The sequence below is a fragment of the Mesitornis unicolor genome, unplaced genomic scaffold, assembly GCF_000695765.1.
Source record: "Mesitornis unicolor isolate BGI_N332 unplaced genomic scaffold, ASM69576v1 scaffold4529, whole genome shotgun sequence".
Taxonomy (NCBI): domain Eukaryota; kingdom Metazoa; phylum Chordata; class Aves; order Mesitornithiformes; family Mesitornithidae; genus Mesitornis; species Mesitornis unicolor.
The window spans coordinates 82427-99278 of record NW_010207845.1 but is presented as its reverse complement, the minus strand read 5'-3'; the positions used below and the strand labels follow the sequence as shown (position 1 = coordinate 99278).

At 40.2% G+C, this 16852-nt stretch overlaps 1 protein-coding gene across 1 annotated transcript in view; it reads left to right on the top strand.

Moving 5' to 3' along the window:
- JAG1 (jagged 1) overlaps positions 1–16491 on the top strand; it is a 35128-nt gene extending 18637 nt beyond the window's left edge. Inside the window, exons 7-27 of the mRNA XM_010192263.1 lie at positions 3702–3832; positions 4132–4251; positions 4695–4808; positions 5353–5466; positions 6292–6405; positions 6809–6855; positions 7425–7598; positions 8098–8248; positions 8785–8949; positions 9459–9572; positions 10228–10341; positions 10452–10565; positions 10690–10806; positions 11316–11343; positions 11452–11537; positions 12351–12464; positions 12690–12799; positions 12881–13117; positions 13445–13576; positions 14037–14187; positions 14920–16491. Coding sequence (XP_010190565.1) covers positions 3702–3832; positions 4132–4251; positions 4695–4808; positions 5353–5466; positions 6292–6405; positions 6809–6855; positions 7425–7598; positions 8098–8248; positions 8785–8949; positions 9459–9572; positions 10228–10341; positions 10452–10565; positions 10690–10806; positions 11316–11343; positions 11452–11537; positions 12351–12464; positions 12690–12799; positions 12881–13117; positions 13445–13576; positions 14037–14187; positions 14920–15377 — 2905 coding nt within the window. The 3' untranslated portion in view covers positions 15378–16491. The remainder of the gene's footprint in view (positions 1–3701; positions 3833–4131; positions 4252–4694; positions 4809–5352; positions 5467–6291; positions 6406–6808; positions 6856–7424; positions 7599–8097; positions 8249–8784; positions 8950–9458; positions 9573–10227; positions 10342–10451; positions 10566–10689; positions 10807–11315; positions 11344–11451; positions 11538–12350; positions 12465–12689; positions 12800–12880; positions 13118–13444; positions 13577–14036; positions 14188–14919) is intronic.
- Positions 16492–16852: the final 361 nt, after the last annotated feature.

Sequence of the window (16852 nt, the reverse complement as noted above, 5' to 3'; positions counted from 1 at the left end):
CAAATAATTAAATAAGTGATGCTAAGCACAGTAGAATTAGGGAGGGAGGGAGCATGTTTTTGGAGTCATGTTATTGACCAAGGCACATTATTCATGCTGACTTGCCCAGAATGAGGAGGGAGCAGGCTTTTAATGCACTGACAGTTTCAAGAAGCTTTTGGTTTGTGAAATGGTGGCACTGGAGGGGAGGAGGGTATGGGATAAATCATGTGAATGCTGCCTAATGAGCACTAACTAATTGTTTCTGCATAAAGAGTGCAAATGTTTTGTGGGTATGTTTTTTTTCCAACAGCCTGATTAATAGGCTTTTTCGACTACAAGCTTGAAGTACAGTGTGGCTTTTCTCTCCTCCCTTTCACTGTTTCCCCCTTCTTCCACCCCCTGGTTTCTTCCATCAGTAGGCAAAAGTCAAGCATTCTTTAGAATGGGATTAGTTAAATCTCTCAGTTCCTTTACCATTGTGAGCCAGGCTCCAAGTGCTGACAGGTTAATAGCTGGGATGAAATCTTGTCAATAGGCTCTGATGAATACAGAATTTTGCTCCTGTTCTTTGAAGTCTGTTCTGTCCTGCCAAGGAGAAATGAAAAGCAAAGTTTACCCATAACTCAGCAACTAAATATTTGGAATGCCTCAAAATATCCAGCATATATTTACAGCACAGGAAGTTTTTTTCCTTGGTAATAGAGGGTTAATGGATACTAAATGTGGACGTTCTGTATCAGCTGACTGGTTGTAAGTTGCTTCATGTAACCTTTTATCATATCTGTTTACATGCAATAGGGAACTGAGGGCTTCTGAAATTACAAAATGTTGATACTGATCCTGTTTGGGAAGGGTTAAAAGCAAAGGTTGGGTATTCATGAATAAAATTCAGATGTCTAAAGGAATGCCAAGTAATTTTTCTGCCTAACAAACATATTGGTGGATTCTCTATTGCTGGATACTTTTGCCCTGAAGTGGACTGTTTTTCTTTGTAGATAAACTGTAGTTCGAACAAGAACTAAATCTGGGGTGTCTGACAGACTATATTATATAAGAAGTCAGCCTAAATAGTCACAATGGTTTGTTCTTTGTCCCTGTAATCTGTGCTTCAAAAACAAAACAAAAAATCATCAAGGAACATTCTGAAAGTACAGTAGAAAGTAACTTCTTGTCCTCCACAAGAGACACGGCAAAGTGAAAGTCAAGCTGCAGGATGGACTGTTGTAAGTTGTTCAGTGATTTTTAGTGTTTAGCAGCACTGATAAAAGCTGGTTAACTCCCAGAGCACCAAATCTATTTTTTTTAATTAAAAAGAGAAAAAAAGCCAAGCAAGTAGTAAGAAGTATTGGGAGGCCAGATGGCAAGACCCGTGTATCAGTCAAGGGTACCAGTGATTTGTGCTTCTGTCATCAGAATAAACATGCCTTGTAGGGGCTGCTGTCTCCTAGTCAGAACAACAGGCTTTGTTTCTAGAATTTTTTCTTTCCTTTCTCTTTCTAAGTCTCTTACCTCCCACTCACTGCCCAGACATGCACTAGTGCTCTTATTTACTTAAGGTGCAACTTTCCCACACTTGATTTGCATACTCCTGAAACAATGCTGTCCTTCTGGTGCTTTCAGATAACTTCTGCTTGCCAAGTTAGACCAATATCTTTAAAGTGAACACAGAAGCAAGATTCTATTTTCTTTTAAGTTTTGATGAGTCATATAGCCTGTATGTTACAAATGCAAGAGGATTTAAAAATAACATTCCAGCAGAAACTGCTCTGGGTTCTGGTACAATAGAAAACTTGAAACATTCTTAAAATATCCTTTTCCCTCTTGGTGCGAGTCACTTTCTTTAATGCAGGCCAGCCAACAAAACCATATTTACTCATGAATCACTACAAGGAAAGTTAACTTTAAATTTCTCATGAGAAACTGTTTATTATTAAACAACAATTATTGCTATGAACCTTTTTCTGAAATTGATATCCAGCTGTTTTTTTAAATGCTCATAGCCTCATCCAGTTTTGTTAGTTATACTTTGAAACTGATGTTTGAAGAAAGCTGTATCTTTGGGTCTAAATCTCATGGCTTTTTTTTTCCTGTGGGTTTTTTAAATTATTCTTGTTTTTCTTTACACTTGCTTTAAATAAAACAAAAAAACACTCCTTTGATTTGGCAGAAAAGAGTAAAAATTCATTATTTGGATACCTGTTTTTGCAGGTGAGGTTCCGTAGTTTTGCTTGTGTGCAAGCTGACAGTCAAGTTGTTTGCATGCAATACAAATGAAAAGGGTATGTTCCTAAGTTTTCAACTTTGTGCATTCCTCTTACATTCCCTATACAGAAGGATTTTCCAAGAGCTACTCGAGAGAGGTTGTAATGTCTTATATGTTTTTCTTTCATGTTCTTCACACACAAAGCCACATAATTTAGACTAGTTGTTTTTTGTTTGTTTTTTTTAAACACTCAAACTAATAAGAATTTCCCCTGGATTTTGAATAGGTTGCTGTTGAAATAGCTAATAAAAAAAGTTAATTAAGATGCAGTTTGTCACCTGAGATTTTTTGAAGGGAAGTCAGACTTGCCACTAGCTGTGTGTGATTACCCAATGGACAGATCCTTCTAGCTTTTTCCCATGAGAAGAAATTGCCAGAAGAATGGTGGGGGGTTTTATAAATAGAAAGCTTAGCTGACTTCTGTACAGACAAGGTTTATTTTCATAATTTAGTGACAGCTTAGTGCATAATTGCTGCTGATCAATTACTCTGAGCCTGTTAATGAAATACAGTACTTCAACAAACCCTTGCTTTTCATTTTCAATTTGTTTTCCTTGTTTCTATCTATAGATCCACTTTAATTTGAAGAATCCTGGGTCTGCCTTGCTAGCAAGGACTAAATGAAAGCCAAAATACTTTAAAAGAACATCTTACTTTTAAGTATACAATTCAGGTCGCTCATTGATAGTGGTAAATTCTTCTCTGGACATGAAATTAAAGCTTGTCAGAATTGGATACATTTTAGTTATTACCTGAAAAAAGGTTAGCATAAATCAAACCCTGAAATACACTGACAACTGATCTTTGAACGCATGTAAAATCCTGATGTGTGCTGTTTTCTTTCATCTCTTACTGTGGTGCGGTCCATACTTTGTTTGTCTTCTAGTTCAGAATAAGGTTAACTTCTGATAGAGCAGACAACTCTGAATACTATGCTACTGCCTTGCTGAGGGCTCAGAGTTGGTGTTTATGGGTTTGTTTGTCTTCCTGCAAGCCCAGCATGGCTGAACTGCCTGGAACCTCGTATTCACGAGGATCTCTGGATAACTATTGTCTCCACTGACTTCTTCTCCCCTCCCTCAATTTATAAAGTACCCTGTCAAAGTCCAGAGATTGATTTGTAGTGCACACCCACCCTCTCTACCACATTTGTATGAGGCTCTGAAGGAGTGTTATTGTGCTGAACGGCCTCATGCTGGTTCTCTCAGAACAGTTATTCTTTTGTCAGGAGGCCAGCTACAGAGACCTTGGCAAAACTACTAAAATGTTTGTTTACAAGAAACCATAAAACAAACCTTGAATAGCTTCTCCCCTCCCCTTATCCTGCCCTTCTCCTCCATCGCCCCAGTCTTTCTCCAGGTTTTGGTGTTCCACACTCACATCTACGCAGAGCAATTCTGATGGGTTTTTGGTTTGTTTCCCTGTTCTGATTTTTTTTTTCCCTTCTTTAACGAAGGTGTCAGTATGGATGGCAAGGCCAGTACTGTGATAAGTGCATTCCACACCCAGGATGTGTCCATGGCACTTGCATTGAACCATGGCAGTGCCTCTGTGAAACCAACTGGGGTGGTCAGCTCTGTGACAAAGGTATGCTAATCTTATGGATAGCCAAGTGTAGCATTTGAATTTTGATACAAGCAGACTTAGTAAGGAGAGAGTGCATGCGAAACTGAGTGAGTGATCCTCCTGAAACATGGTGGGAGATTTTGTCTTTTAGTTGCTTTTTGTTGTCTCCTCTGCTGTTTTGGTGGTGTTAGCATATGTGCTTAACTGTCCTACTCCTGTGTGCAGATGTGTTCTGTAAAGGCTCTAGAATAATGGAACAAAGCATGTCCATGCTGATGTTCTTTTTCAACTATGGCTTTAATGCTCCTCACGTCTTGCAGATCTGAACTACTGTGGAACCCACCCACCCTGTTTGAATGGCGGTACCTGCAGCAACACTGGCCCTGACAAATACCAATGTTCCTGCCCTGAGGGCTACTCAGGACAGAACTGTGAAATCGGTGAGTGTTTGATGCTGCCAGTTGGCAGTTAATTCTTGCCAGCTTTTAGTGGCTGGTTTTGGATATGTTTTATGAGGTTGGGAAAAGTCAACTTCTGATATTAATTATGACGTCAGGGTTGGCAAGATCCAGACTTGCATGTTCATGCTTCATCATGAACAGTTGGTATCTCTGAACATCAGCCTTCCACTCTCCAGAGATCCCTGCAAGTTACTGTGTCTGGCTCTGACTCAAACAGCTGCAAGTTGGTGTGTAGATTGAGTTTAGCATGGAAGGTGACTTCCTGCTTGCTAGTAGCGTTTTGATTCACAGTTCTCACAGGAGTGCAGTACATCAAGAGCAATGGTGGTGTGTCCAGAGTTAGAAGCATGTAGAGGGAGCAGGGGTGGCTTTGGGTGATATTGGTATAGTTTCTCACATGATGTACTTCTGTCCTGGTGCAGCGGAGCACGCCTGCCTCTCTGATCCTTGTCACAATGGAGGAAGCTGCTTAGAGACGTCTACAGGATTTGAATGTGTGTGCGCACCTGGCTGGGCTGGACCAACTTGCACTGATAGTGAGTCCTTCCAGAATTGTATTAAAAATGTGCTAGTTTGCTGGTTTTTACATCAGTCTTTCTAATCTCCAATAAACTTACCGGGCAGTCTCCTTTACCTTTTCCAGCTTTAGCATTGGTTCTTAGCACCCATTTACACCATGGTGTGCCTCTTCTCCTTTGTACAAAGGTTTTTCTTAAGTGCAAGAGGACAGAATGGCCAACGGCTTCTTGAAAGAAGCAGAACACTGAATTTTTGTAGCATCCTGGCAAGTTGCTAAAATACTGTTTAGAGAGATTTGCTGGATCAAAATCTGACTTCCACTTGCAAAAAGGCCACAAGTGTAAATTTCTTCTGTGCTTTGAACCCACTTTCACACTTCTATTTTTAAAGGTGCGTTTTGCTGAAATCAGAGCAGACCTAGAAATTCCATGTAGAAGTCCTGTTGTCTTGCTGTTCCTCAGGGCAAAAACTAGTAGCAGCAACCATTTATCAAATTTGTCAGTTACTGACATTGCCTGTTTGGTAACAGAGCTAAGCCTCTCTCCTTATTCTGCATTACAGATATTGATGATTGTTCTCCAAATCCCTGTGGTCACGGAGGAACTTGCCAAGACCTAGTTGATGGGTTTAAGTGTATTTGTCCACCTCAGTGGACAGGCAAAACGTGCCAGCTAGGTGAGAACTGCTTTTTGCTTCATCCAATGTTGCTCTGGGAGAGGGAGAAGACAAATGAAAAGGGATCCCAGTGCAGCAGGCAAGGGTGCTCGTGCCCTTTGCGTTAGACACATTTTATGGTTCTGAAGCCTGTGTGCGTATTCTGGCACATTGAGAATATTGTCGATGTTTGCAGGACTGGAGTCTCAAAGCATGGAGTGGTTTCCTTCTGTCATTGTTTTGCTGATGCATGCAAGCAATTGAAGGAAATAGTTAACTTAGCCAGAGAGACATACTTTAAACCGTAAATGAACTGAAGTGGGGAGGGTGCACGTGTGTACCTTCCAGTCCCGGCCTCACACGTAGTTCTTCCTTTAGCCTGTGAGAAAATTGTGTATCTCTTCAGCTGTGTCAACTCCTCCAGACCAAGGAGTTCACAGCTGGAATCCAAAACGTGGATGATCTCATGAATAATGAGCTGTCTGCATTTTTTTGCACAACACACCTTGGTCATCCCAGTGACCAGGCTGCAGCACTCCTTCAAAATGCTCAGTTGAGATGGGGATGGGGGGGAGTTGCTCTTAATGAGTGGCTGCGTAATTATCAAATTATTAGCATAGCCTGTATGCTGTAATTGCAGAGAAATTGAGACTTCAGGGACTGATGTATGATTGACTTTTGTTCATTCAAGTCATGCTAATCCATGCTGTATATTACAAGTTCCTCTTAGATCTGAATGAACTTCTAATTATTGCTATGAAAACCAGTTGTAGGTTGGGTTGTTTTTTTTCTTTCTCCCCCTTGCCCTACAAGCCCTGCATTTGGCCATTCATGCTGTTTTTTCAGATGCGAATGAATGTGAGGGCAAACCCTGTGTCAATGCCAACTCCTGCAGGAACCTGATTGGCAGCTACTATTGTGACTGCATTACTGGCTGGTCTGGCCACAACTGTGATATAAGTAAGTGTCTGTATCCTTGGGTTTATTAAAGGCCAGTCATGTATGCAGATGTATGTATGCCACTCAGTTCTAAGCTCAGATTTAAACATCAGGGAGAGTCCCAGTGGTTGATGTTTTTAGAAAGGGAGTAGTTGATGTGGAATGAAAACACACAATTTTATCAAACTCATTAGTCCATAACATAGCTATATTCTGATAAAGTGACTAAAACAATGATGTGAAGTTTCACTGCCTCTGGTAGCAGAATCACAAAAGGTTCCCACCCATTATAATAACCTTATCTCAAGGAAAGCATGCAGGAAACTTGACAAAAGGTTTATCTAGCTGCAGTTTTAGATGGACTTGAACTCTGTATCTAGTGTAAATATATTCTTGCCTTCTAACCACACTAATTTTATTACAGATATTAACGACTGTCGGGGACAATGTCAGAATGGAGGATCCTGTCGGGTAAGCCATTCTTGTTTTACTTTAGTTTCCTTGAGACTTGCCAACAGTAACTAAAAAAAATTAAACACAAATAGTGTGGAAAATAGCAATTGGCTGGTATAAATTTGTCATCCCTTTGAGTTAGGGGGAAGGGCTATATCATGCTACAGTATGTCGGGGGGGAATGTGGAAAACAGCAAGGGCAAAAAATATAACTGCAATAAATGACTTGTTTTCACTGCTAGTGTCACCAGTGAGTGGGCTGGTTGTTGTGCAAACTACTTACTCTAAATATAGATACTCTACTGCAAAATGTGGATTAATGTATCCTATTTGGAAATTAAGAACATAAGCCGGTACTGGTATGTTTGTGTGTGTGTGTGTGTGTGTGTGTGTGTGTGTGTGTTTGGGTTTTTTTCCTCCCTTAAATATTCTTACCTTGTTTTACTTTACGCTAGTTTCTTATGTTGGTATTGGACATTATTTTGGACTGTCTTACTTCTTTTTTCCTCCTCTTTTACTTTTTTTTCTTTAAGAATATCAACAGGGTGGGAAGAAACCTTAACTCTAAACTTCTTGTTCCTTCCCAGGACTTGGTTAATGGTTATCGGTGTATCTGTTCACCTGGCTATGCAGGAGATCACTGTGAGAAAGACATCAATGAATGTGCAAGTAACCCTTGCATGAATGGGGGTCATTGCCAGGATGAAATCAATGGATTCCAATGTCTGTGTCCCGCTGGTTTCTCAGGAAACCTCTGTCAGGTAAGAAGCATGGGTGAAAGGCAGGCCCTTAGCCAGTGGTGTTCCTACCAGTACTCGGGATCTGTACACTGAATGCCTTGCATCCAGTGAACCATAGTATAAAGTTGTACTTGATATCGCTGTCACTCTGCCAAGAAAGTGCTTGATTAATATATATTGGGAGGGGAAAAAAAGAAACCAACAAAAAACCCTCACAAGCTGCTGAGAATTCTTTGTTAAACAGACTGCTAGTGTTTGCACGTCAGGTTTTGTTGCATGCTGTTAACTTTCAGCAGCTGTTTAATATCAAGAGTGCTGTCTGCTGAAATAGTTAGAAGTCTGTCTAAACTCTGTGCATTATGAACAATTCATTGAGGCAGCAGATAAAAAGGTCAGATTCCACAATGTCTGCCTGTCATAGTGAAGGAAAGCTATGATAAAACTTCTGTTTCACTCAGCCTTGCCCCCGTCCCTTTTTTCTCCTCTTTATTTCCCTTTCCTCTCTCTGCACTACTTACAGCTGGACATAGATTATTGTGAGCCAAATCCTTGCCAGAACGGTGCCCAGTGCTTCAATCTTGCTATGGACTATTTCTGTAACTGCCCTGAAGATTATGAAGGGAAGAACTGCTCCCACCTGAAAGACCACTGCCGCACAACTCCTTGTGAAGGTTTGTGTTCCCTTGCAGGTGAATGGGAATGGCTGGCAATAGTTTCTGCCCCTCCCCTGGCTGAAGCTGTAATGCAGCTCCAACGGTATAGTCAGTGGAGTAGTCTGTGTAAAGATGCTGAATTTTGCCCTGTGCCTTATGCCTCTCTTTGTATGAGAACATGAGTAATATTTGTAAATACCAGCTATTTGAAGGACAATGTTATGTTCCTGTGGACACAAAACACAAGTAGCAAATAGCCTGCTTTGCCGAATTCGTTCCAGGCTATGAATGTGGTCCAGCAATCTTCAGAGAAGATGCTGTGGTTATTTTATGTACAACCACTTGGTATACTCCTTTTATTTTAAAGCAGCAAACGTATTTGGCACTGTTAGGTTTACGGTTGGACTTGATCTTTAAAGGTTTTTTCCAACCTATAATGATTCTATGATATGTCAATCTTAAATCTCCATCACTGGAAGTTATAACTGTAGCTCTTAGCTTAAGAAATCAGATAGAATGGGCAATCCTCAATTAGGTGTCTGCTTTTTCTGCAGTAATTGACAGCTGTACTGTGGCAGTAGCTTCTAACAGCACACCAGAAGGAGTTCGTTATATTTCTTCAAATGTCTGTGGTCCTCATGGAAAATGCAAGAGTCAAGCAGGTGGAAAATTCACCTGTGAATGCAACAAAGGATTCACTGGCACCTACTGTCATGAGAGTAAGAGCTAAAAGATTAATATATTTTGTCATCCCCTTCTCTTTTTGGAAAAAAGATTTCATCCTTTCCTCCCAGACTGCTTTAAGGTTTCTTTCTTGTAACACAGTGAACCTTGGAACTGCTTAAAGTTTTTATATCCTGTTTGGGTGAGGCAGATTGGAATTTGCTAGGTCTTGGGGAAAGTTCACAGTAATGAATCTTCTGGCCTTGAATTGTATGTTTTTAAAAACCTTATGTATACAAGGTCTGAGGTAGCTCATAATGGGGTTTAACATGGATCTTAAGGACTCTTGATTTTTTTTTTAATTGTTTTTAATAGTAGTAGTTGAGTGATGGGCTCATCATTTTGTGCACTGTTCTTCAGCTATTTCTCATGTTGCCTCTCAAAAGGGGCTTAGAAATGGAAGTGGCATCAAATAGTCTACAATAGAAAGATGACTTCTAGTATCTGTATTTCTAGTTTGATTGTTTTTCTTTTTTTCCTCTCTCTCCACCGTCCACTGTTGTAGATATTAATGACTGTGAGAGCAACCCCTGTAAAAATGGTGGCACATGTATTGATGGCATCAACTCCTACAAATGTATTTGTAGTGATGGATGGGAAGGAACATACTGTGAAACAAGTAAGTTAACAGTTCTTCAGCACACAAAAAGATCTCTTGGAAAAATCTCAGGAATGAATGGCTGGTCCTGTCTTTAGACAGTAGTAGCCAATACCAGTTAAACATGAAGTCTGCTTCCAAGGCTGCAGAGGAAAAGCTGTCCTCTTTTCCTCACCGAGTCCCAGGTTTTGCATTAAAACTAAACCCAAGTTATGATACTGGACCAGAAGTAGAACCTGACTGTCCTGCTGTTCTGTTTTCTGCTCTACCCTTTGGGTAACTTTCTGTAAGAATCACTTAGTGTTAGTACACACCACATAAGGAATGGTGTATTTGCATATATCACACTTGTATTTTGTCAGTCTTGGGAACAGAAGAAGAGTGAGCACTCAGCTCCTATCCCCTGATTGATAGGACAGTTTATGTAATAGGCCTTTTCACTTCTTGTTTACTGAAACAAGATGACAAACACAATGAAAACAAACTGCAGGAATGTGGTGGAATATTCTTAATCTCTGTGACAGTGCTTAAAGCTTTAAAATACTGACTTTAAGCGTTTAATCCATGATTGAAACACAGGCCAAAATTAGGGATGGGCTGTGCACCTTTCGAGCATTAAGTGTTTGTCAATTCTGTAAGCACTGCTTAGCTTGTTTTCTCTCCTTAACATATCTAGATATTAATGACTGCAGTAAAAACCCTTGCCACAATGGAGGAACTTGCCGAGACTTGGTCAACGACTTCTTCTGTGAATGTAAAAATGGGTGGAAAGGAAAAACTTGCCACTCCCGTAAGTTCAGCATCTCCAAAACATAACAGGCATGCTCTGTTAGGCCGCTTAAGCTTGTTGCGTTGCATTAAGAAAATGCTGGTATTAAGGATGATTTGGGTTCTTCACAGGTGACAGCCAGTGTGATGAGGCAACATGCAACAATGGAGGAACATGTTATGATGAGGGGGACACTTTCAAGTGCATGTGTCCTGCAGGATGGGAAGGAGCCACTTGTAATATAGGTAAATACCCTATGTAATCACCAGGAAGCAGATGCAGCACTGAATCTGCGACCTCAGTTTTTCCTCTTGGCTCAGTTTTGCCGTCTTACTAAAATCTTAGTGGCAAATCTTGTTTCTGTTACAGCAAGAAACAGCAGCTGCCTGCCAAACCCCTGTCATAACGGTGGTACCTGTGTAGTCAGTGGGGATTCTTTTACTTGTGTCTGCAAGGAGGGCTGGGAAGGACCCACATGTACTCAGAGTAAGTTCTCTCTGCTTGAACTTTTCTTTTTTGAGTGTGGCATGATGAGAACATTAGCTCATCTTGTCACCCTTGGAGTCAAGATTGAAACCAGAAGGGAAAGCTTGTTTGATGTAGGCTTTAGCATCACCTGAATCTTTGTTTTTAATGACTTTGTGTGATAGTCTTGACCTGGGCATGAGAAAGTTGCAAATAAGCTAAGTGGAGACAGATGTTGTCTTGTTTTCTCCCACATTCTTTTTCTGCAAGCAGCTCTGTCTGCTTCCACTTTCCCTCACTCTGTTAGATTCTTTACAAGAATCTCTTCCTGTGTACATGTGTTTTGAAGTGTAGCTAACAAATTTTGTGGTGGAAGCCTAGAATCAATTTAGTTGAGAATTTCAGCATATTTTTGTTAAAGTTGACCCAAGTGTAAGTTGAGCATTAGGGGAAGTTTGATCATTCTTTACTGACAGTAGAGTTGTATTAGCCAGTCTGCATACTTAATGTTGTCTGTCTTTGCTTTGCAGACACAAACGACTGCAGTCCTCATCCTTGGTAAGTTTAATATGTTTCTTTCATCGTTTGCTTTTTGTTGTTTTATAATTTTAGATTCTCTTTTGTCTGTAACAGTCTTTTAATATATGTAATGACTTTTCTTTGTAGTTACAATAGTGGCACTTGCGTGGATGGAGACAACTGGTACCGCTGTGAATGTGCACCAGGCTTCGCAGGTCCTGACTGCAGGATCAGTAAGTTGTTTCAATGGCACTCTACTTTGATTTTTTTTTTTCCCCCTCTTGCTTGAATCCTGCTGCAAGACAATCATCTTAATTAGGTGCTAGATCAGATGAATTATAGATGTCATGTGTCTGGGTACCTATACCCAGATCTGTAGCAGATGGGGGTAGGGCAAGAATTGCACTGCAAATGAAAGAAATCTTAAAATCCATTCGGCTGGAGCTTGGTGCAGCTGAGTGGGCAAAATGCCCTTCAGGGATGTCTTCCTAGTTAGAATGTGTTTGTGCGGCATAGGTTTCTGCTCAAGATGAAAATGTGCCAGCCAAAAACCGTGTCAATTAATAATCCACCTACAAGCCCTGAGGTGATGTATGTACTTCCTTGTAATTTAATAATAATTACAGGTAGGAGGACACTGACACTTATGTTTGTGGGGTTTTGTTTTGTTTTAATAACAGCCATGTTACAACTGGAAAGGGGCTTAATGTTGTCATCAGCTGAAGAATCTAGTAGAGGGACAAAACCAGAGTATGTCAAAGGAAAGGAAGTGTGTTTGTATGAGAAGGCATGTGTCCTTGCCCTTGAAAAGCTTAAGTAGCCATAGGGGTCAGGTTTTGATCTTTGTTACTGCCACACAGCAAAAACTTCAAAGAACTTCCTCTGAGATTATACTGGTGCTGCCAATAAGAATCCAGCTCTGAGCAGACACTAGAAAATGAACTTAAAGCTCCAGAAGGCAAATCTCTCATATGTTTGGGTTTTCTTCCTGACAAAAAGAATACTCTAGAGTAACTTTTTTTTATTTTGTTTCCTTCCCATCCTAGATATCAATGAATGCCAGTCTTCACCTTGTGCCTTTGGAGCTACATGTGTAGACGAAATTAATGGCTACCGTTGCATTTGCCCACCAGGTCGTAGTGGTCCAGGATGCCAAGAAGGTATTCCAGATGTCATAGCTGGTCATAGTACTTGTAGCAAGAACCGTGTAATAGCATGTTAACAAGTTTGTGGTTGTCTGGGTTTTTTGAGGGGTGTTATATGGTGGTGTTTTAAAGTATCTTTACTGAAGAAGCAAACTTATCACTAAGTTTAGATGATCTCAGGAAAGAGTATTTTTCACCTTTTTTTGGTCTATTTTAAGTTTCTGTTTAATCTCCCTTCAGTTACAGGAAGGCCTTGTATTACCAGTGTTCGAGTAATGCCAGATGGGGCTAAGTGGGATGATGACTGTAATACCTGTCGGTGTTCGAACGGAAAAATCACTTGTTCTAAGGTACAGCCAGGCTGTGTTGTGGGTTATGCTGTCTTCTGTCCTGTAACCACTGGTTACTCATCGGTATTTATTCTCTTCCAGGTTTGGTGTGGTCCTCGACCTTGTGTCATTCATGCTAAAGGTCATAACGAATGCCCAGCTGGACATGCCTGTGTTCCTGTTAAAGATGACCACTGTTTTACTCACCCCTGTGCTGCAGTGGGCGAATGTTGGCCTTCGAATCAACAACCTGTGAAGACCAAATGCAATTCTGATTCTTACTACCAAGACAACTGTGCCAACATCACCTTTACCTTTAATAAAGAGATGATGGCACCAGTAAGTAGCAGAACTTATCTCCCTGTGCTGTGGCACACGTGTGCTGGCTTCCCAGAGCATGAAACAGCTTTTTGACTGGTAAAAGTACAGTAAAAGCTGACACTCTTATTAACAAAAAAACCAGAAGGTATAGACAGATTAATACAGACTTCTACCCTAAATGCTTTTGATCCAGGGAAGAACAGAAGCTGGTTTGGAGGGAATTTCACCTCCTCTTCCCTTAAGATCTCTTACTTCAGGGCAAAAAAACCCTCAAACTTCTTACATCTGTGTTTTCATGTACATGTATTACTTTGGAAAAAAACGGTGCCTTTTTATATCCTCCAGGGACTTACCACAGAGCACATCTGCAGTGAACTGAGGAATCTGAATATTCTGAAGAATGTTTCTGTTGAATATTCCATCTATATTACCTGTGAGCCTTCACGCTTGGCCAATAATGAAATACATGTTGCTATTGTAAGTATTCCTGGAACATTTTAAAATGTCTTAGTAGTTAATTGCTTGGGTATGTGTGCAACGTGGATTTCATAAAAATCGTAATTCCTGGCTCTGTCAGCACTTCTTGTGGTTTAGTTTCCACCCTAATTCCCTTTAAGAAAAGGGAAGAAATCCTGATTACATGTGCATACCTGAAAGCTACCGTCTAGTGGCAACTGTAACAGGGATAGTAAAACATTTTTCTGTTCTACTCTCTAGAGCACTGCTGCTGGCATTTTTTTTTTTGTAATCTTTTTGAAGATGGGAACAGAAATTCTGCATTATTACTTTCTGCCCATTGCTGGGCTTTTTGTTTTGTTTCTGTTTTGTTTTTTAAGTATTAAAGTACTGAGAGCCTTAATGGATTGTGAAAATTTATAAGTAACAGATTAGGCATCTGATCTGGCATTTGATATTAATTGTCTGACTTCTTCTGTAGTCTGCAGAAGATACAGGGGAAGATGAAAACCCAATCAGGGACATCACAGATAAGATTATTGACCTCGTCAGTAAGCGTGATGGTAACAACACACTGATTGCTGCAGTCGCGGAAGTCAGAGTACAACGGCGACCAGTTAAGAACAAAACAGGTGAGCCTTTCCTTGTCTACAAACACTCATTCCCTTGCCCTCACTTGTATGGTCTTTCAGTGCAGGTGAAGCTTTTCTCACTTCTGAGATTTGTAGCAAGTCTGAGAATCTCTGTCTCTTGGCCCTGTTAACTGGCAACAATAAAGAGCTTTGCACCAGGATCTTAGTACTTTAAACAATAAAAAAAAGTTCCCAAAATGCTCTAAAACGGTGGCGTAATCTGTTCACTGAGAACTAGGAAAGGTGGCGGCAACTGGCTGGCTCTGAAAGCTCCTGTGTATTTAGCTGGCAATGCCACTGTCCAGATGTGATTAAGTAAATACTGTCAGTGGTGTCCATTATTGGCTTGCCACATAGCACCAGGCATGCACTGGCATCTTACTAACAGCCACCACTGGAGAGAGAAATTACCTCAGTGGGTATGGAGCCACCAAGTACCCCCAGGGCAGGAGATGCTCCCTCTGAGCTGGGAGCCCTGGCAGTTACTCCTGCCACTGACAGGCTCTGCATATGAGGAAGATGTTTTCCAAGAGGGCTCTCCGACAGTACTCCTGAGTCCTAAACTCACTTTAAACACCCTGTATGCTAAAAGAGCCAGGATGATTCTTATGTTACCATCTGGATCCCAATGAAAAAATAAGGCTTTAGAACTGAGATCAGTTTTCTTTGTACAGAGCCTTGACTGAAGCACTTGGTTTGCAGCAGGGTTAACCGGTCTCATATCTCTTCCAGATTTCTTGGTGCCATTACTGAGCTCAGTCCTAACAGTAGCCTGGATCTGTTGCCTGGTAACTGTTTTTTACTGGTGCATTCGAAAGCGCAGAAAGCAGAGCAGTCATACTCACACGGCATCCGATGACAACACTACCAACAACGTAAGAGAGCAGCTAAATCAGATAAAAAACCCTATTGAGAAGCATGGAGCAAATACTGTCCCAATTAAAGACTATGAAAACAAAAACTCTAAAATTGCCAAAATAAGGACACACAACTCAGAGGTGGAGGAAGACGACATGGACAAACACCAGCAGAAGGCCCGATTCACCAAGCAGCCAGCATACACTTTGGTAGACAGAGATGAAAAGCCCCCCAACAGCACCCCCACAAAACACCCGAACTGGACAAATAAACAAGACAACAGAGACTTGGAAAGTGCACAAAGCCTAAATAGAATGGAGTACATCGTATAGCAGACAGTGGGGTGCTGCCATGCAGGGCCTTTAAATAGCATTATAAAGGCACTCAAGAGCTTGTAATTCTTAAATTGTTGTGTAATATTTGAGTCTAAGGCTATTACTTACTTAGAATCCCTGTGTTAATTTAAGTTTTGACAAGCTGGCTTACACTGGCAATGATAGTTGCTGTGGTTGGCTGGAAATACCAAGTGCTGCATTTCACAGCTATGCAAAACTAGTCAAAAGTGCCCTCGCGTAACTTCGGCTGCAGCTGATACATCAAGGAAACGTTCCATAAGGCATTGCATAGCCTTATTACTCCTCCTTAGCGTTAATTTTTTTTTCCTGCCAGATGTCCCAATTTATACAGTCTCTTTAGAAGAATACATTTTATTTATATTTATTGAATTTGAGTTTTTTGTATATTGGTTTTATGGTGACGTACAACTAGTTCTGTATTTGAAAGTGCCTTTGCAGCTCAGAACCACAGCAACTATCAAAAGTAAGTTTATTATTTATTTTTTTATTGTATTTTTGTTGGGGGCGGGTGGGGGGAACTTGTCAGCAGTTGCTGGTAAATGAAGAATTTAAAGAGGAAAATGTGTCAAAAATAGAAGTTTGTATAGATATGTAAATAATTCTTTTTTTATTAATCACTGTGTATATTTGATTTATTAACTTAATAATCAAGAGCCTTAAAATATCATTCCTTTTTATTTATATGTACGTGTTTAGAGTTGAAGGTTTTTGATAGCATCGTAAGCTTGTGGCTTCTCTATTTTGAATTTATTTTCTTGTTACATGTTGCCTATATGCCAAAACTAAGGTGTTCTAAAATAGTTTATTTTTAACAGGATGGGCTTTCATGCCTTGATGCTGGTTTTTGTACAATGTCAAATGTTTGAAACACCTTCCATAGTATCACTTTAAGACTATTTGTAAGTACTGACTGAGGCAGTTTAGATAATTAGACTAGAAACTTTTTTTTGCTGCTTTAGACTTGAAAAGTGAGTGACAGGCAGATAATCTGCTAAGAAAAGCAGTTTAAGGGAACAGAACTATTACTTTATGTAGATGAAATGTGAGTGGTTGCATGTAATTAAAATATCAAATTAGCGTGTGAAGTTGGAAACACAGCAATCTTATTTTGTAAATTCTGATTAATTTTTTTTCCTCACCATGAATATGTAATACTGAACCACTTGTAGATTTGACTTCTTTTGTAATCTACTGCATTTAGGGAGTATTCTAATAAGCTAGTTGTTGAATACTTGAACAGTAGAATGTCCAGTAAGATCACTGTGTAGGTTTGCCATAGATCACACTGCCCGCCTTAACAAGTGAGGAAATCAAAGTGCTATTACGATGTTTAAGATCAAAAGGCTTATAAACATAGTCATCTCGGTGGTTAACCATCGAGATCAAGAAGATGCCTTGTATTGTGATATTAGTGTTATATGAAAATACATCTTTGATGTGTTGTTCCTGGC